This window comes from Elephas maximus, chromosome 2 (genome assembly GCF_024166365.1).
Source record: "Elephas maximus indicus isolate mEleMax1 chromosome 2, mEleMax1 primary haplotype, whole genome shotgun sequence".
Taxonomy (NCBI): Eukaryota; Metazoa; Chordata; class Mammalia; order Proboscidea; family Elephantidae; genus Elephas; species Elephas maximus.
In genome coordinates, this window is record NC_064820.1 from 43133325 (window position 1) to 43154897 (window position 21573).

Below are 21573 nucleotides of genomic sequence, written 5' to 3' on the forward strand. Positions count from 1 at the left end.
GGGGGGTATTATTAAATGCCTGCAAATATGTATTGTTCCTGAAAAAGCTTTATGAGATTTGGATCTCTGTGAACTTAAAACAATAACCACCTGGCCTCAGTCTGGTTTCCAGAGGGACATATTGCGTTTGTAAAAGCATGAAACACTGAGATCTAAATCTGCCTCGGCGGTCAGCATACCTGAGTTATGTGGTTCAGCATTCTAAGATGCCAGCCTCACACGGTAATGGACCTGGGAAAGGCTGACTTTGTGGTTTCAAGGCTGTCAGGAAAGGGGAAAGAGGGATTATCAGGGAGGGAACATCTTTTTTTATTTTCATAAGGTATCACACAAATAGTAAGTGATGAAATGGAACTTAACCTCAGTAACACAACTTTATAGTTCAGTATAAAGTGTCTTAAAGGTTACAGATAACCATCAGAATGACATCTGATTTATTAAACTAGCCATCAGTATACAAGCAGGACTTTTTCCCATCTTAATTCAGACTCTTCAGTTAACCACCATGCCTTCCCTTTTCAGAGCGTTGTTCGTTGCCTGTGGCATCCAAAGCTGAACCAGATCATGGTTGGAACTGGAAATGGATTGGCTAAAGTGTATTACGACCCCAACAAGAGTCAGAGGTATTCCTTAAGTATTGCCTATTTTAGATGGATGACGACAACTGGGGGGTGAGGGGGGCTTTATTTCACCTCTGCTTTTATTTATTTCCCTCTTTGATGGGGATCCACCCTTTCAGAAAATGCAGCTGGGACAGAGTAAAGCCTCAAGCCCCTAGTGTTGTGTTTTAGAGAGGATTTGGATATCACCCTTGATCTATACAGAATTCAAAGGGAAAGTTTCCTGGGGATTTGCAGTTCTTTAGCTGAAATGTTGAGTGCAAGGAGGGAAAAAGTCCTGCCCACTTTGCATACCACCCTGGGCAGTGGCATTAGCAGTAATGCATGTAAGGGATTAACAAAGCAGGGACCTGGCCACTTACAGGAAATGGAAACGGCTTGTCCATTTCGTTCCCTTTCTGTTTTGGCTTTTCCCAGTTACAAGTTTAGATGTTTGGCAAGGCTGTTGTCTGTCAGCAGAAGGGGACAGCACAAATACTTCCCCTCTCACCTCTCTGCCAGCCCCAAATGTCACATTTAAAGCATACCGATGTGTTCCAGAGGTCCAAAAACTTCACTAGAGGCTCGATTGGTCCCTCAGTTGTTTCCCTTTTCCTTGGGCACAAATGGGAAAGTGTGCTACCACGCCAAAAAGGATGGTTTTGTTTCTAGTTATTAAGGTACAATGACTGACTAGCTCTTCTTTAGAGTATGCCTTGGTTAGCAAGTATTAAGATTCATAGACCTGTTTTGAGGTACCACATTCTTTCTGAGGAAAGGAAAGTGATCCCTATTAATGAGTATTCGTTGACCACGATTTGGCTCTGGCTAGAAACACACCCTGGTGGCCTAGTGGTTATGAACTACGGCTGCTAACCTAAAGGTCAGCAGTTCAAATCTACCAGGCGCTCTTTGGAAACCCTATGGGGCAGTTCTACTCTGTCCTGTAGGGTTGCTGGGAGTTGGAATCGACTCGATGCAACGGGGGGTTTTTTTTTTTTTTTTTCCAGAAACACACAGGAGCCCTGGTGGAGTAGTGGTTAAGAGCTCAGCTGTTAACCAAAAGGTCAGCAGTTCAAATCTACCAGACGCTTCTTGGAAGGCATATGGGGCATCTCTACTCTGTTCTGTAGGGTTGCTATGAGTCGAAATTGAATCAACAGCACCTAAAAACAACAATAAAGAAACACCCAGCCATGACTTCCCTCAGAGTTTTCTGGACTAGGGTTGAAACCCTTGCCTAGGAAAGGGTTGAATAATTTTTTAAATGTCTTTTTAAGATCTTAGTTTTTGAAGTTATTTCTATAGATTTTTTTAAGCTAGAGTCTTATTGTCCTGTTATCTCTCCAGCTCTTTCACTTGGTTGTAACCACGAAGTGGCAGATTTTCTTTTCTGTGAGTTTAATCCCTTATCACTGAGGCCCTACCTATTGCCATCACTTATAAAGTCAAGGATTTGTCAAGATGGTGTATACAGAGTGTGTTCCTGACAGTATCTAATGCTTTCAACATAGACTTTTTGTTTCTAAGACCAAATAAAGGAAATAATTTGCTTTTACTTCCCTCAGGGGAGCAAAATTATGTGTGGTTAAAACACAGCGGAAGGCGAAGCAAGCTGAGACTTTAACCCAGGACTACATTATCACCCGTAAGTTGTTAGCATGGCTTCTCAATCATGTGTCTCTTTTCTACTCTCATGTGGTGCTGATTGCATGGATTTAGAGACAGAAGAAGCTCTCCAAGTTCAGGCATGTATTACAAAACATCTCATTCATGTGGATGGGACTACTACCAGTCATGTAATAGCTAAACCCTTTAGCTTCTGTGACTCATCATAGAGACAGGGTTATTTCATGTAACTTTCAACCGAAAAGGGAAAAGCCTATTTGAGCCTAATGCATTACTCCATAGCAGGCTTTTAAAGAATAACAATCCATTCTAAGAATAAACATGAAAGAGTGCTGGACCTAGGCTTATCCAGCTTTACCACTGACTGACAGTGAGATGTTGAACAACCAAACTTCCTCAGGAAAGTGAGGAGACTAGATTAAGGATCTCTTCCAGTTCCTGCTGAAATTCTATGGCCATCTGGTAGACTGATCCAGAGATATTTATATATAAAATCAACTGCATGGGTTATGATGAGAAATCTTACCAGGGTAGAGAGACTTCTCTCAGGTTTGTCCCACAACTTGTTAATCTGGCAGATTTGTGTTTCCCAGAGCCACACTGTCTTAGAACTGTAACAGGTGATGGCTAGGAAAGAAATCTTGGATGCCCTCGCACTTGTCATTAGCAGATGCCCCTGAAGACTTTATTAGCATCTCAGTCCAAAGCCCAGGGGATGCTGTACTGCTGGGTTTTCTTCCTGGTGGTGGGTCTCATGTAAGATCAAGTCCCTTGGAGCTTATGAGCAGTAAAGAGATCCCAGGACACTTTTTGAAAGAGCCAGCGCAGACGTGTTAAAATTGGTGTCATAACCAGTCTAGCTCATGTAATTACATGCGGCCTACTTAAATTCCAACAGGCGTTTGAAGTGAAAAGCTATTCCCACCCCCCCTCTAAAAATACTGTGTAGCCTGACAGAAGGACCGGTGGCTGTGTTTCTGAGCTCCTCTCACTCAAGGCAGGCATGTTTTGCTGGTGAATGATACGATCCTGGCCCTAGCTGGCAGCAGGGGTACAGGGTCGAGGGGAATGCTGGCAGAGTTTTTGAGGTGTTACAGATATTTCCATCATTCCTATTCTAAAATCTCTTTAAACCCTTATTATTCCTTCACCCTCTTCCTCCCATCCCTCTGGGGAAAGTTTTCCCTTTTAAAAGAGGTTTTAATCTGCATGTAAAGGTTATTTAATATTTCCCCAATAATCCACCCCATCCCCCGAATATTACATGGCTTCTTGTTTATATTCTGAGATTTAACTCTGACATTGAGTAAACACCTAACAGTGAGTGGTCTAGTATTACTTTGGTTTTTATTCTCATGTTTCGTCCACCATATACAAGAAGTAGAGATAAGTTCCCATCAAGTCACCATGCCAAGAGAGTCAGGTACCCCTCTGCATTCAAAAAAACCTTTATCCTGGTTTCAGTGGGATAAGTGCTCCTCCCTTCTGGTTACTCAGTGTTGTCAACTCCTCCTGAGAGGTGGTCACATTTCAGAAACGTGTGAAGTGATTTCAGTGTTTATGAGACATCTGAGGAAACTTTAGGACTGACAGGCAAGCTGTTGGCCATGTAACTGTTGGCATTCTTCACATTTGGGTTGTGTAAGAAAAAATAAAAGCCAGCCCCATTAACTGTTTCTTTTCAAAACTACAGAAATTAAGTCTTAACTGCTGCCCATGCTTTGGGAAAGGGGAGCCTCACCAATGTTTCCATGACAGTATGTAACAGTTTTTCCTGAGTGCCATTAGCTGCCAGAAGAGGTGAACAATAAGTCTGGTCTCAAACAAAATTGGCTAATTCGTTACAGTAAGACTGTCTTTTATTATTAGACGTGGCTGTCATTATGACTTCCATTTCATCTTTCAATTAGTCATGCTTGAGCTATGTTTTTGGATGGAAAGGTTATTATTATAATGAAATTTTTCAAATGTGACTTCTTGTAGCTCATGCCTTGCCTATGTTCCGTGAGCCCCGCCAGCGGAGTACGAGGAAACAGCTGGAGAAGGACAGACTGGATCCCCTGAAGTCTCACAAACCCGAACCTCCTGTAGCAGGCCCAGGTGACTGTGATCCAAATAGTAACCTGCAAAGGCGGGTGAGGGAGGGGCTGGGGTACGGAATTGATGTAGAACTGGGGAGACGTTTTGGATCTGGATGCTTCTTTGTCTTTAGAGAGATCTTTCTAGATAGTCATTTTCAAACGTTTTCTTTCTAGCAAGGAACTTTTTTCTTAAACAAAGATCTGATGCAGAATCCCAGTGTATAAAACTGATAAAAATGGAGCTGCTATCCTGAAGTAGGGAGGAAGCCTGGAGCCCCACCTGCTTGGTCTCCAACTTTAGCCTTTTAGGTAACTTGGAACTCTGAGTCTCTTGGAACCCAGTTTTAAAACCAATGCACTTAAATTGGCAGAATTTACAACATGGGGCATTTTGACTTCACACAAGGCAAGAAAGTAGCCATCATTTAGTTCTATGTTGATAAAATGAAACTTCCCATTTCACTAGAAGATGAATAAAAGTTCTTAGGATTTTTAAGAAAGTAGGTACCAGGAAAAAGCAAGACAGCATTGGCTGTAGTATACAGCACATACTTTCCCTAGAATTCTGTTTCCTGTTATCACCTGTGTAGTGTCCATTTGTTTTAGGCTCCCAAGCTTTTGACTTGTTCATTTGTGTGAGTTCTGGGCTTGCATCCATTTGGCCTTTTCTGTGTTGAAAACATATCGCGTATCTATCTGAAGTATTTTTTCATTCTCTCTGCCACTGTCCTAATAAAGTTCCTAAATAATATTCTTGCCTGGGCTATTGCAAAACCCTTCTGAGACACCTTATCTGAAGTCACTTCCTCTCCTTCCCACCTGCCTCCATTCATCTTACGTACTGCTTTTACCCCTAACTCTTCTAGCTTTCATGTTGCTCCTGTCCCCAAACCTTCATAAGCTCCCCTCTGTCCAGTTGCATTTCCAGGGATTTAAGATTCTCTAAAGTCTGATTCTAACCCACCTTTGTAGCTTTATACTTCACTTCTCTCCTACTCTGATCTTCTGATACGGCTGTTGGTTCACTCCTGTTCCCAAATACTCATTGAACTTTCTTCTCTACTATTTAAACCATTCTGCTCCTTGAAAATAACCTTCTCTGTCTTCTAAGCTTTTCCAAATGGAGTTCAGCTTAAGTCCCAACTCTTTCATGAAGACTCCCTCAACTACCTGAGCCTGAGGAGCTAGCTCACTTCTCTAAGTACTGTAATAGTTACTTGCCACACAAATTATTTGGCCATGAATTATTTCCTGCCTTTTTTATTCATCACTTATCTAGAATTATGAAGTTGATCTTTTAGTACTATTTGGCTTTCCATGTATTTATTTACTTTATATTGTGCTTTAGATGAAGGTTTACAGAGCAAATTAGTTTCTCATTAAATAATTAATACACATATTGTTTTGCGACATTGGTTGCTAACCCCAGGATGTGTCAACACTCTCTCCTTCTTGACCTTGGGTTCCCCATTACTAGCTTTCCTGTCCCCTCCTGCCTTCTTATCCTTGCCCCTGGGCTGGTGTGTCCATTTAGTCTGCTTTTGTTTTATGGGCCTGTCTAATCTTTGGCTGAAGGGTGAACTTCAGGAGTGATTTCAGTACTGAGTTAAAAGGGTATCAGGGGCCACACTCTGGGGGTTTCTCCAATCTCTATTAGGGCAGTAAGCCTGGTCTTTTTTTGTGAGTTAGAATTTTGTTCTACATTTATCTCCAGCTTTGTCTGGGACCCTCTATTGTGATCCCTGTCAGAGCAGTTGGTGGTGGTAGCTGGGCACCATCTAGTTGTGCTAGACTCTCTCTGGTGGAGGGCTTGGTAGTTGTGGCCGATTAGCCCTTTGGACTATTCTTTCCCTTGTGTCTTTGGTTTTCATCATTCTTCGTTGCTCCAGACAGGGTGGGACCACTGGAGTATCTTAGATGTCCGCTCAGAAGCTTTTAAGACCCAAGACCCTACTCACCAAATAGAATACAGAACATTTTCTTTATAAACTATGTTATGCCAGTTGAGCTAGATGTCCCCCAAGACCATGGTCCCCAGTCCTTAGCTGAGTAATTTGGTCCCTCAGGGAATTTGGATGTGTCTATGAAGCTTCCATGACCTCGCCTTGGTCATGTTGTGCTGGCTTCCCCAGTATTGTGTCCTGTTTTACCCTTCACCAAAGTTACCACTTATCTGTTGTCTATTTAGTGTTTTTCCCTCCCCATTCCTCCCCTCCCTTATAACCATCAAAGATTGTTTCTTTTTGTGTGTAAACCTTTTCATGAGTTTTTTTAGTCGTGGTCTCATACAATATTTGTCCTTTCGTGATTGACTTGTTTCACTCAGCATAATACCCTCCAGATTCATCCATGTTGTGAAATGTTTCGCAGGTTCACCATTGTTGTTTATCATTGCGTAGTATTCTTTTGTGTGTATGCAGCATGATTTGTTTATCTATTTGTTTGTCGATGGACACTTAAGTTGTTTACATCTTTTTGCTATTGTGAACAATGCTGCAGTGAACATGGGCATGCATATATCTATTCGTGTGATTGCTTTTATTTCTCTGTGATATGTTCCTAGGAGTGGGATTGCTGGATCATATGATATTTCTATTTCTAGCTTTTTAAGGAAGCACCATATTGTTTTCCAAAATGGCTGTACCATTTTTCATTCCCACCAGCAATCAATAAGAGTTCCAAGCTCCCCGCAGCCTCTCCAACATTGGTTATTTTCTGTTTTTTTAATTCGTGCTAGTAATATCAGGGTGAGATGGTATCTACTGTGGTTTTGATTTGCATTTCTCTCATGGCTGGTGATCGTGAGCATTCCCCATGTGTCTGTCAGCCACCTGAATGTCTTCTTTGGTGAAGTGTCTGTTCGTTTCCTTTGCGCATTTTTTAATTGGATTATTTGTCTTTTCGTTGTAGAGGTATTGGATTTTCCTATAGCTTTTAAAGATTAGGTCTTTGTTGGATTTGTCATAGCCAAAAACTTTTTCCTAGTCTGTAGGTTCTCTTTTTACTCTTTTGTGAAGTCTTTTGATGAGCATAAGAGTTTAATGTTTAGAAGATCTCAGTTATCTAGCTTATAGTCTAGAGTCTGTTGTTCATTATGGTTTGTATCCTGTTTATGCCATGTATTAAAGCCTCTAGTGTTGACCTGTTTTTTCTTCTATGATCTTTATAGTTTTGGGCTTTATATTTAGGTCTTTGATCCATTTTGAATTAGTTTTTATGTGTGGTGTAAGGTATGGGTTCCATGTATTTATTTTCCTAAAAACATCATACATTTTTTGAGTACCAGTTACTGTGCTAGCTGTTGGGGATCCAACAGGGAACAAGTCCCTGCCTTTAAGGAGCTTTCTATCTGCTAGAAACAGTAAAATGTGTAGATCAGTGCATTCACCCTATTTTTTTTTTCACATAACACTCAGGAAAATACCTATGAGGTACTTGGAAGATGGTAACCCCTAAGATATGTTTGTTTGAAGCTACAATAGCATCTAATGAATATTTGTTAGTTTTATTTATTGACTTTCAAATGTTCATACCTGAGGAATTTTTTAAGGCATAAACCACGGCATAGACATGGGAAATTATTTGTAATTCCTCCTACACTGGCATCATTATTAAATTATGTAACAAAGACATAACAATCAAAGAATGTCTCTTCCCATTTAGAAATATTATGGGGGAAGTTAAGGTTTGGTAGTTTGGTTGTAATCATCATAAATGAAAGTTGAAAGGACCATTCTCAAGTAACATTGAGACTTGTATACTTCAGACCAATGTCTGAAAAAGCCCCATAGTGCTCAAACTTTGATTCTATACGAAATCAGAAAAATTCAGTAAACCTGAAATTCTGACCCCACTCTGCCAGTTAGGATGTTGTCATTCCCTAATGGACCACACAAACCACAGCCTTCACCAGCCGAGAAGAAATATGCCCGGCTGCCACCACTGACCGCTCTGACAGGAATCAAAATGGAGGGTTCTGGACAGAGCGGGAGAAAAATGCAGAACAAAATTCCAATTCACAAAAAAAGAAAAAGACCATACTTACTGCACTGACAGAGACTGGAGGGACCCCTGAAACAATGGTCCTTTGTCACCCTGCCAACTCAGATCCGAAGCCTGTCCCAAAGTCCACCTTTCAGCAAAGGTTAGACAGGCCTCTAAAACAAACAATAACACATGTGAGAAACGTGGCTCTTAGTTCAGTTAAGCATAGGAGACCTAATGGACAACAGCTGCCTAAAAGGAGAGATGAGAAGGCAGGAAGGGACAGGAAATCTGAATGAATGGACATGGGGACTCTGGGTATAGAGGGAAAGAGGGAGAGTGCTGACATATTGAGGGGATTGCAACCAATGTTACAAAACAATTTGTGTATAAATTTTGAATGAGAAACTAATTTGTGCTGTAAAGTTTCACCTAAAACACACACACACACACACACACACACACACACACAAAGATGTCATTCCTGCAACAAGCCACTTTTGAAGCCAGTACTGAAGGATGCTCAACCTTGTCAACCAAGTACAGAGTATTCAAGGTATACCTATGTATTGTCATGCTCATTCAGTTTCTGATTTTTTGCTTTTTCCTTTGAAACAGGTCGTGGTGGCCGGGTTGGAACCCATGGGGGCACTCTGTCTTCATACATTGTGAAAAACATTGCTTTGGACAAGACCGATGACAGCAACCCCCGGGAAGCCATTTTGCGGCATGCCAAAGCAGCTGAAGACAACCCATATTGGGTTTCTCCAGCATATTCCAAGTAACGAAATAGTTTTTTTTTTTTTTTTTAAGTAGAGAAATTGTTATGTTTAATGACTTGGGAACTTCTCCCTTTCTCATTTCATTCTTGAGCTTGAAAAATAGATCAGGTACTCATCCTGAAGCTTAGGGTTTTGTTTGTATCTTAAGACTCTAAAATGGTGAATTTTTAAACAAGACCAGTTACAATAGAGTTAGAGCCTAGTATAAGCCATATGTAAAGCCCATTCTACCTATGATTAAAAAAAAAAAAAACAAACAAAAAACCCTATTGCGTGTACGTATCATCTTTTTTTTTTTTATCATCTTAGTTGAGGAAGGTTCAAAATAATTGAAGGGGAGCAGTTTATAGATTTGTTATTAAAGATTAATTGACTTTTACTTATAGAGCTATATATATATATAAGTAACTCTATCCAGTAAATCCTGCCCACTCAGATTCCCTCAGCTTAGTGTGGGTGAACATGTCAAGCTAAGGGAATGAGCTATATTTCTTTACATTAAAGGAAGATACTAATGTACAATTTTCAGTTTTTTAACTTTTTATTTTGAACTAATTTTAGACTTACAGAAAAGTTGCAAAAATAATACAGAGAGTTCACGTATATTCATCACCCAGCTCCCCCTAACGTTACCATCTTACGTAACCATGGTTATTGTTAGTTGCCATAGAGTCAGCTCCAACTCATGGCGACCTTACGTATAACAGAACAAAACCCTGCCTGGTTCTGTGCTGTCTTCATGATTGGTGGTATGTTTCAGTGCGTTGTTGTAGCTATATAGTACAATTATCAAAGCCAGGAAATTACCATTGGTACAATACTATTAACTAAACTACAAACATTATTTGAATTTCACCAATTTTTCCACTAATGTCCTTTTACAGTTCTGGAATTCTATCCAGGATTACACATTGCATTTACTTGTTATTCCTCCTTAGTCTGCTCCAGTCGTAACAATTTCTTGTGCTTTCTTGTCTGTTATGTCCTTAATGCTTTCAATGAATACTAGTGAGTTCTTTTGTAGATGTTATCTCAGTTTTGGTTTGTCTGATGTTTCCTTATAATTGGAATGATGACTTGCATTTTTGGCAAAAATGACATAGGAAGTATGCTGAATCCCTATTGGTGCATCATCTCTAGGGCTTCATGGTGTTCCTGTGTCTTACTACTGGTGATGTTAACTTCGGTCACTGCTTAAGGTTACATCTGCCAGGATTCTCTACTGTAAAATTGCTATCAAACCATTTTTAGTTAATAAATATTTTGGACGACATTTTTTAAAACTATGCAGGTCCTATTTCTCCTCAAATTTTTGCTCTTTAATTTAAACATCCATGATTAGATCTTGCCTGCAACAAATATTACTGTGTGTTTGCCTAATGGTGATTCTGTTCCCCTGTTTTCTTCTGAAAACCCTGGTAGCGTAGCGGTTAAGTGCCATGGCTGCTAACCAAAAGGTCAGCAGTTTGAATCACCAGGCACTCCTTGGAAACTCTATGGGGCAGTTCTACTCTGTCCTATAGGGTCCCTATAGGGTCATTATGAGTCGAAATCAACTCAACGGCAACAGGTTTGGTTTTTCTTTTCTTCTACATGTAATTCTGCTGAAAGGAAGAGCTGTTCCTTCCACATGTATTTATTAATTTTTTTTTTTTGTATGGACTCTCAGATACTTATTCTAGTCTACTGGTTAAAATCTGACACTGTCATTATTTGTTTTGTTGCTCACATTGTTCCAGCTTTGGCCAATAGAATCTTCTTCAGAATAGCTCCTGTCTTCTTTCAAAAACCCTATTTTTTCTGAGGACTTCCTTAATTTCCAGCACTACAAGGTGTTCCAGGCTTATCTTTATTCTTCTTGCCTCAACCCTAAAATCAATCCTTTCATTGGAGAATGGTGTTTAGAAACCAAGAGCTGATCTTTAGGTTTGCTTAGTCCTCCTAGAGTGTCATTGCTTCTAGACCCTCTCAGCAGACAAACCTAGGAAATGTATGGATGTATACTAACCTGTCCGTCACACATTTGTCAGTTTGTTGTACTGTAGTGGCTTGTGTGTTGTTGTGATGCTGGAAGCTATGCCCCTGGTATTTCAAATACCAGCAAGGTCACCCATGATGAACAGGTTTCAGTGGAGCTTCCAGACTAAGATGGACTAGGAAGAATGCCCTGTCAGTCCACTTCTCAAAAAACTGGCCAGTGAAACCTTAGGAATAGCAGCAGAAGCTTGATTGATAGAGTGCCGGAAGATGAGCTTCTCAGGTTGGTAGGCACTCAAAAGAGGACTGGGAAAGAGCTGCTTCTTCAAGGTAGAGTCGATCTTAATGACATGGATGGAGTCAAGCTTTCGAGACCTTCATTTGCTGATGTGCAGTGACTTAAAATGTGAAGAAACAGCTGCAAACATCCATTAATAATCAGAACATGAAATGAATTTGGAAACCATCTCAAGAATAGATTTGAGACTAACTACTAATTCCTAAAGACCAGACAAGTTGTGGGATGACATCAAGGGTATTATACATGAAGAGAGCAAAGGGTCATTAAAGAGACAGGAAAGAAAGAAAAGACCAAAATAGATGTCAGAAGAGACTCTGTAACCTGCCCTTGAGCATAGAGTAGCTAAAGAGAATAGAAGAAATGATGAAGTAAAAGAGCTGAACAGAAGATTTCAAAGGGCAGCTTGAGAAGACAAAGTAAAGTATTATAGTGAAATATGTATGCAAAGACCTGGAGTTAGAAAACCAAAAGGGAAGAACATGGTTGTTATTTCTCAAACTGAAAGAACTGAAGGAAAACTTGACTTTAAATTTTGAAGGATTCTATTTTTTATGAGCCCTGGTGGTGCAGTGGTTAAAGAGCTTGGCTGCTAACCAAAAGATCGGCAGTTCGAATCCACCAGCCATTTGTTGGAAACTCTAAGGGATAGTTCTGCTCTGTTCTGTAGGGTCTCTATGAGTTGGAATCAACTCTATGGCAACGGGTTTTTTTTTTTTTTTTTTATCATGGACAAAGTATTGAACGGCACAGGAACCATTGAAAGGAGATGGAAGGAATACACAGAGTCACTTTACCAAAAAGAACTGGTAACCATTCAGCCATTTCAGGAGGTAGCATGTAATCAAGAATTGATGGTACTAACAGAAGAAGTCCAAGCTGTGCAAAAGGCATTGGCAAAAAATGAGCCTCTAGGAATTGACAGGATACCAACTGAAATGTTTCAACAAACAGGTGCAGCGCTATACGGGCTCACTCATCTATGCCAAGAAGTTTGGAAGACAGCTACCTGACCAACTGACTAGATAAGATCTGTATTTGTACCCATTCCAAAGAAAGGTGATCTGACCAAACGTGGAAGTTATCAAACAACATCCTTAATACCATAAGTGAGTAAAATTTGGCTGAAGATAATTGAAAAATGATTGCAGCGGTACATTGACAGAGAACTGACAATAAATTCAAGCTGGATTCAGAAGAGGTTGTAGAATGAGGAATATCGTTGCTGATGTCAGAGAATACCAGAAAGATACTTACCTGTGTTATATTGACTTTGCAAAGGCATTCGACTGTGTGGATCATAACAAATTGTGGATAACATTGCAAAGAATGGGAACTCCAGACCACTTCATTGTGCTCGTGTGGAACCTGTACACAGACCAAGACAGCCGTTCGAAAAGAACAAGGGGATAGTGTGTGGTTTAAAATCAGGAAAGGTGTGTGTTAGGGTTGTATCCTTTCACCATATTTATTCAGTCTCTATGCTGAGCAAATAATCCAAGAAGCTGAACAATATGAAAAAGAACATGACATCAGAATTGGTAGACTCATTAACAGCTTGCAATATGCAGATGACACAAACTTGCTTGCTCAATGTGAAGAGGACTTGAAGCACTTACTGATGAAGATTAAAGTCTACAGCCTTCAGTGTGGACTACACTTCAACATAAAGAAAACAAAAATCCTCACAACTGGACCAGTAAGCAACATCATGATCAATGGAGAAAATATTCAAGGAATTTTGTTTTACTTTAATCCACAATCAACACCCATGGAAGCAACAGCCAAGCAATCAAACAAAGTATTGTATTGGGTAAATCTGCTGCAAAAGACCTCTTTAAAGTGTTGAAAAGCAAAGATGTCACTTTAAGGACTAAAGTGCATCTGATCCAAGCCATGATATTTTCAGTTGCCTCTTGTGCATGCGAAAGCTGAACAATGAATAAGGAAGACCAAAGAAGAATTGAAGCCTTTGAGTCATGGTGTTGGCGAAGAATACTGAATGTACCATGAACTGCCAGAAGAACAAACAAGTCTGTTTTGGTAGAAGTATAGCCATAGTGCTCCTTGGGAGCAAGGATGGCGAGACTTCGTCTCACGTACTTTGGACATGTTATCAGGAGGGACCAGTCCCTGGAGAAAGACATCATGCTTGGTGACAGTAAGGTAGAGGATCAACGAAAAAGAGGAAGACCCTTAACAAGATGGATTGACACAGTGGCTGCAATTAATGGGCTCAAACATAGCAACAATTGTGAGGATGGTACAGGACCAGGCAGTGTTGTACATCAGGTCGTAATGAGCTGGAACCAACTCAGCAGCACCTAATAACACCAACATACTAATCTACTCTTATACACACACCTGTATTTCTGTGTGTATTTATCCATCCATGAATTTATACTGATGCCTCCAATTTCAGTCCATTTCCATAGAGTTCACTTAGCATTTCTCTTTTCCTTATTTATAACTTCTTTTTCCAATAGTGAGAAACCCAGATTTCATTACCTACATATATTTACTTATTTGTCCAATTCTATGCACATAAAGTAGTTTCAGAATTGCAACACCACACCCCTGTGAGAAATGCTTTTCCCAACTAGGTTACAGCATTTGTGTACAGTTCATTAGTCTTATAGTACCCAGTCAGCATATTGTTTTCCAAAGTTATTTAGATTAGATCTTTTCTCTTCCATCCCATTAGTCATTTGTAATACAGTTTTCATATGTATTCCTTTTTGGTTTTTCTCATATTGTGTTTATTTTTTGGGAATGTGAAACATTACTGTGGTGCTAAGAATCAAAGCAATAAAAGAGACACATCTTGGAGACTGGGGCCAGGTCCATCTGTACATTTCTATTTCATTCTCTATACTTTATATATTCCACATATAGATATGTAATACTTTTCTAAAGCAATATCCTTTTTAAGGATATTTGCATTGTTTCCATTCTTCAGCTTTCATAAACAATGCTGAAATTAATATCCTTAGACATACATATTTGCCCACATGTGCAAAGCTTCTTGAAATAGAATTGCCAAGTCAAATGCTCTTTGCATTTTAAAATTGTGTAAATAGTGCCAAATTTTCCTCCAAAGTGACTTTTTAATGAACTTATCTGATATATGAGTGCCCTCATCCTTGCTAGAGTATATGCTAATACTTTCGTCTTTGCCAATCTGATAGGTGACTTCTTGTAACTAGTTTTCACTTACATTTAAAATTATTGAGCATCTTTTCATATGTTAAAAACCGGTTTTCCTGTGAATTTTATATTCATGTCTTTTGCCCATTTTTCAGTTGGTTGAGTGGGTTTTTTTTTTTTTTCTTATTGATTTGTAAGAATTCTTTAAGAAGATTAGCCCTGAAATACCTCCTGAAGTCTTCTTTAAATCAAACAATAGTTTAGCTTAATAAGAATGCCTGCTTTGAGCATTGTACACTTTTAAAGACCTGTCTATATGGTATTAAATTGACAACAGCAACTTGAAAGCTTAGATAGGAACCTCAGAGGGCAGTGAGTTAATGTCAATGGGGGCAAACAATTCAGAAAAGGAGGGCGAGCATGTTTGTACAACTCAAAGAATATAATCAATGTCACTGAATTGTACATATAGAAAGTTTTGGTGTATGTTCTGCTGTGTGTATTTTCAACAACAACAAAAATAAAATATTTTTTAAAAGAAGATTAACCCTTTGTATGCCATGTATTACAATTTTTTTTCTTAGTCGTTTTTTGTTTTACATTGTCTATAGTATTTTTTCCCATGCCTCCCGTAAAAAAAAATTTTTTTTAAGGTAGTCAGATTTAGAATTTTTTTCTGACTTTTTGGGTGTATCTTACTTAAAAAAGGCCTCTACATCCCAAGATTACTCTTGAAATTTTGCCATGTTTCCATTTAAAATTTTTTTGCTTTCATTTTTTAATGTTAATTTTTTTTTCATCTGGAATTATTTTAGTGAAGAGAATGAGGTAGGGCTACAACTTAATATTTTTCTATATTATTCGCCAGTTGGTGCAACATCTTTTCTTGGATAATCTGTTTTTCCTCATTGACTTGAAATGCCACCATTATTAAGGAGCTCTGGTGGCACAATGGTTAAGTCAGTGGTTCAAACCCACTAGTTGTTCTGTGGGAGAAAGTATGGCAGTCTGCTTCTATAAAGATTGCAGCTTTGGAAACTCTATGGGGCAGTTCTACCCCGTGTCCTATGGGGTCACTATGAGTCGGAATCAGTTTGACTTGGTGGCCACTATTATGGATTAAATTGTGTCCCCCAAAAATGTGTGTCAACTTGGCTAGGCCATGATTCCCAGTGTTGTATGATTGCCCACCATTTTGTCATCTGATGTGATTTTCCTATGTGTTATAAATCCTACCTCTGTGATGTTAATGAGGCAGGATTCCAGGCAGTTATGTTAATGAGGCAAGACTCAATCTGCAAGATTAGGTTGTGTTTTAAGTCAGTCTCTTTAGAGATATAAAAGGGAGAAGTGAGCAAAGAGTCAGGGGGACCTCATACCACCAAGAGAGTAATACCAGCAGAAGAGTGCATTCTTTGGAGCTGGGGTTCCTGTGCAGAGAAGCTCCTAGTCCAGGGGAAGATTGATGACAAAGATCTTCCTCCAGAGCCGACAGAGAGAAAGCCTTCCCTTGGAACCGATGCCCTGAATTCAGACTTCTAGCTTCCTAGACTATGAGAGAATGAATTTGTTTGTTAAAGCCATCCACTTGTGGTATTTCTGTTATAGCAGCACTAGATAACTAAGACAGCTACCTTTATTACACACACAGCATTTCCATATGTTTTTTTTTAATCATTTCTGGGCTCTCTGTTTAGTTCTGTTAATTGGCCTGTCTTTTCAAGTATCAATATCAAACGGTTTCCATTATGATATGGCTGCCTACCCTCATTGTTCTCCTTATCAGAATTTTTCCATCTATTCTTATGTTTTGATGACTTTAATCACCCCCTCCCCCCCAAAAAAGTCTTAGTGCTATTTTTTAATGGAGTCGAATTACATGTATATATCAATTTAGGTCCACAATTTGTCTGCTGTTTGTCGTACAGCAGTGGCTTGCATGTTGATGTTATGCTGGAAGTTATGCCACTGGTATTTCAAATACCAGCATGGTCACCTATGATGGACAGGCTTCAGTGGAGCTTCCAGACTAAGACAGACTTAGAAGAAGGAACTGGCAGTATACTTCTGAAAAAATTATCCATTGAAAACCTTATGAATGGCAGCGGAACATCGTCTGATAGAGTGCTGAAAGATGAGCCCCTCAGATTGGAAGGCACTCAAAATACAATTGGGGAAGAGCTGCCTCCTCAAAGTAGAAACAACCTGAATGACATGAATGGAGTCAAGCTTTTGAGGCCTTCATTTGCTGATGTGCAGCAACTTAAAATGAGAAGAAATAGCTGCATGGAATGTATGAAGTATGAATCTAGGAAAGTTGGAAGCCATCAAAAATGAAATACATACAGATGGATATCTTAGGCATTAGTGAGCTGAAATGGACTGGTATTGGCCATTTTGAATCAGACAAATTCTATGGTCTACTGTGATGGGTGTGACAAATTCAAGAGGAATGGCGTTGCATTCATCATCAAAAAGAACATTTCAAAATCTATCCTGAAGTATAGTGCTGTCTGTGATAGGATAATATCCAATAGGCCTATAAGGAAGACCACTTAATAAGAATATTATTCAAATTTATGTAAAAAAAAAAAAACCAACCACTAATGCCAAAGATGAGGAAACTGAAGATTTTTTACCAACTTCTGCAATCTAAAGTTGATCAAACATGCAATCGAAATACATTGATAATTACTGATGATTAGAATTCGAAAGTTGGAAATGAAGAAGGATCTGTAGTTGAAAAGTGTGGCCTTGGTGATAGAACTGACACTGGAAATCACATGATAGAATTTTGCAAGACCAACCGACTTCTTCATTGCGAATACTTTTTTTCAACATGAACAGCGATTATACACAAGGACCTCACTGGACAGAAAACACAGGAATCAAATTGACTACATCTGTGGACAGATACGATGAAAAAGAAAAGCACAGTATCATTAGTCAGAACAAGACCAGGAGTGAACTATGGAACAGGCCATCAATTGCTCCTATGCAAGTTTAAGTTGAAGCTGAAGAAAAAAACAAGTCCATGGGAACCAAAATACGACCTTGAGTATATCCCAACTGAATTTGGAGACCATCTCAAGAATAGATTTGGTGCGTTGAACACTAATGACCGAACACCAGGTAAGTTGTGGGATGACATCAAGGATATCATACTTGAAGAAAGCAAAGGGTCATTAAAAAGACAGAAAAGAAAGACCAAAATGGATGTCAGAAGATACTCTGAAACTTGCCCTTGAGTGTAGAGTAGCTAAAGTGAATGGAAAAAAATGATGAAGAGCTGAACAGAAGATTTCAAAGGCAGCTTGAGAAGACCAAGTATTATAATAAGATATGTATGCAAACACCAGAAGTTAGAAAACCAAAAGGGAAGAATACACTCGGCATTTCTCAAGCTGAAGGAACTGAAGAAAAAATTCAAGTCTCCAGTTACAGTTTTGAACAATTCAACGGGCAAAATATTGAACGATGTAGGAAGCATCAAAACAAGATGGAGGGAATACAGAGTCACTGTACCAAAAATAATTGGTTGATGTTCAACCATCAGGAGGTAGCGTATGATCAAGAACCGATGGAATTGAAGGAAGAAGTCCAAGTTGCACTGAAGGCATTGACGAAAAACAAGGCTCTAGGAATTGACAGAATAGCAATTGAGATGTTTCAATAAATGGATGCAGTGCTGGAGGTGCCACTCATCTATGGTAGTAAGGTAGGATTTTATAACAACTGATTTTTAAACACAAGAGCAGGGTTGTCGTTGTTAGGTGCCATGGAGTCGATTCCGACTCAGTGACCCTATGTGCAACAGAATGAAACGCTGCCCAATCCTGCACCATCCTCACAGTGGTTGCTATGTTCCAGCCCACTGTTGCAGCCACTGTGTCAGTCCATCTCGTTACCAAGCACGTTGTCTTTCTCCAGGGACTGGTGCCTCCTGATGACATTTCCAAAGTACGTGAGACAAACTCTTGCCATCCTCCCTTTTAAGAAGCATTCTGGCTGTACTTATTCCAAGATAGATCTTGTTTGTTCTTCTGGCAGTCCCTAGTATAATCAGTATTCTTCACCAACACCATAATACAAAGGCATCAGTTTTTCTTCGGTCTTCTTTATTCGTTGTTCAGCTTTTGCATGCATATGAGGCAACTGAAAATACCATGGCTTGGGTTAGGCTCACCTTAGTCCTCAAAGCAACATCTTTGCTTTTTAACACTTCAGAGAGGTCTTTTGCAGCATATTTGCTCAACGCAATACGTTGTTTGATCTCTTGACTGATGCTTCTATGGGTGTTGATTGGTGGATCCAAGTAAAATGAAATCCTTGACAACTTCGGTTTTCTCCATTTATTGGTCCAGTAGTGAGGATTTTTGTTTTCTTTATGTTGATGTGTAATCTATACTGAAGGCTGTAGTCTTTGATCTTTATCAGTAAGTGCTTCAAGTCCTCTTTGCTTTCAGCAAACAAGGTTATGTCATCTGCTTATCGCAGGTTTGTTAACGAGTCTTCCTCCAATCCTGATGCCATGTTCTTCTTCATGTAGTCCAGCATCTTGGATTGCCTGTTTAGTCACATCTCTTTATGGCCTTCAAAAATATTTTGAAATTTTTCTTTATATAAAACTTTCACATTTCTATGTAAGTCCATTTCCAGTTATTTTATCTTTTTGTGCTATTGTAAATAAGGGCTTTTCTTTCACTGAATTTGTAACTCCTTTGTATAAAGGAACACAGTATGGCTACACATTTATGTATGTGTGGGTGTGTATATTTCGTATCCAGCTATTTACTGTCGTCCCCTATTATTTGAAATAATGGTTAGTGAATTTGCTTGAGCTTTTCATGTATTGAATTATGTCATCTGCAAATAATGATACTTTCACCTCTACCTTTTTAATTTTTATGCCAAAACAAAGTTAAATAATATTATTGGTAGTGTATGTTCTTTTCTCATTTTGAACTTTAACAAGAGTGATTCTGTTAGGTTGAACCATATGTAATTGTCATTTTTGCAGCTCAGAAATAGTCAGATATTGGCAATTTTGTATTGTTAATCTAGTGGTATTTCCCCATACAGCATGATAAAATTTTAAAACACAAACATACAAGATATTAAGGAAGAATCTCTTTCTGTTTTATTTATTCATTCGACAAAGATTTACAAGACTCCTACTATGTGCCAGTTATTCTTCTAGGATGTGATAATATAGAAGTTATTATGAATATTATGTTCTAGTAGGCAGTGACCAGCCAACCTGTTGTTGTTGAGTCGGTTCTGGCTCTTGGCTACCCTGTGTGTTACAGAGCAGAACTGCTCCGTAGCGTTTTCTTGGCCGTAACCTTTAGAAATCTGTAAGTGTTGGATGGCAGTAAGTGCTACGGAGAAAGCTAAAATAGGAAGAAGAGGACATAAAATATCCAAAGGAAGGAAAGGTTGCTATGTTAGACATGATGGTCAAAGTAGAACCCTCTGCTAAAGTTATATTTGACCCGAATGAAAATGAGGGAGCAAGCCATACAGATATCTGGGGGAAGAACAGCTCAGGCAAAGAAAACAAGTTAAAAGGCCAGAGGCACGTCCATTAGGAATAGATGCTAAATTTTATTGAATTCCTTCATTGTATCTCAATAGAAGTATCATATGATTTTTCTACTTTTACCAATGAATATCATGCATTATATTACTGAATTTCCTAATACTGAATCATTCTTGCATTTTTTGTCGGACCTTCGCATGGTGATGGTGTAATCTTTGTCAAGTGTTAGCCGGGCTTCATAAAGCGCTCTGTATACTTTTCTTCTCTATATATGCCCTCAAATTATTTGCATGCCATTAAATTTGTCTACTTTGTAAAGATTTGCTAGAATTCATATGTGAAACTATCAAAGCCTGGTGCTTTTGTGGTGTGAAGTGTGAATAGTAATTCCTTAGTAACCTTCTCCTTTCTTTCCCATTCCCTCATGGTAAATAGTCTGTTTGGATTTTCTGACTCTTTTGTAATTGGTAATTAATATTTTCATAGACTTAATTGCAGCTGAAAGTATTTTTGCTGATTTGTGACCATTACCTGAAGATATTTTTCTGTATTGTAGGCAATTTAGTTATAATTGAATAATGTGCTAGTTTAACAGCAACTCTTCAAGGTAGATAGAACATGTATGGTCATATCCTCTCCTTATATGTCAGGAGACTGAAGCATAGACTTGCAACTAACATTAAGTGTCTGAAACTAGAACTAGCTGTCAGTTCTCTTGATTCCTAATCTAATGAGCTTTCCATAGACTGCGCTCTCTCTTAATATACACCTTTCTGCCGCTGCATTTTGTTTCCATCTCTTTCCTTCCACCTGATCTTGTCACTACATTTATTGTATACTAACTAAGTTCATGGCAGTGGCTGTCTGTGGCATGTAATTTGTTAGCCAGAATTGCTGTGTTATTTCTCCTGTGTTTACCTGCTGGAGTATACTGTTTACTGCCAAGTGGCAAAGTGTCTGAAGGGAAGCTAATATTTAATAGGATCTTTTCATAATGGTCACTGTGATTGAGAATGTGTGTCTGGTTGTTTGTCTTCACTGCAATTGACTTATGTCAGTGATGAAATGAAGATTTACTGTATCTCACTTTATCAGAGAGAAGCACAATTAGACATCACGCAAATCTACCCGCCTGCCTGTGACATAGACTCACCTTCATTCTCCAGTGATGATAACGAAGAGTCTTTGAACCCTTTACGTTTATTGACTGGGTGTTTAAATTTCATTCCTGGCAGTAGCAATGTAATAGCCGTGAACGTTTCAAACCAGAGCAGAATCACAGAAGACTGTCATTCAGCTACAGGCGGGCAGATTCAGTTTCAATTTCATGTTAAAAGTTGTTGCTGGAGGGAGGGGACAAGGAGCTGGCTGAGGAGTGGGCAGGATGTAGATCCAGAATGCTATTAGCTTACACATCAGACAGGGATAGATGTGTGTGGGAGCCTGGACCCCGGCCAGCAGCCTGCCAGCCTGACAGCTCTGTCAACCATGGTCACTTTTCTTGCCAGATCAACTGCTATTATTGCTGGTTCAG

General features: G+C 39.1%; 1 protein-coding gene across 2 annotated transcripts in view; it reads left to right on the plus strand.

Moving 5' to 3' along the window:
• WDR70 (WD repeat domain 70) overlaps nt 1-21573 on the plus strand; it is a 358039-nt gene that overhangs the window by 319364 nt on the left and 17102 nt on the right. For both annotated transcript variants that reach the window (XM_049862618.1, XM_049862622.1), the window contains 4 exons: nt 523-623; nt 2168-2247; nt 4212-4328; nt 8912-9074. In XM_049862618.1, coding sequence (XP_049718575.1) covers nt 523-623; nt 2168-2247; nt 4212-4328; nt 8912-9074 — 461 coding nt within the window. The remainder of the gene's footprint in view (nt 1-522; nt 624-2167; nt 2248-4211; nt 4329-8911; nt 9075-21573) is intronic.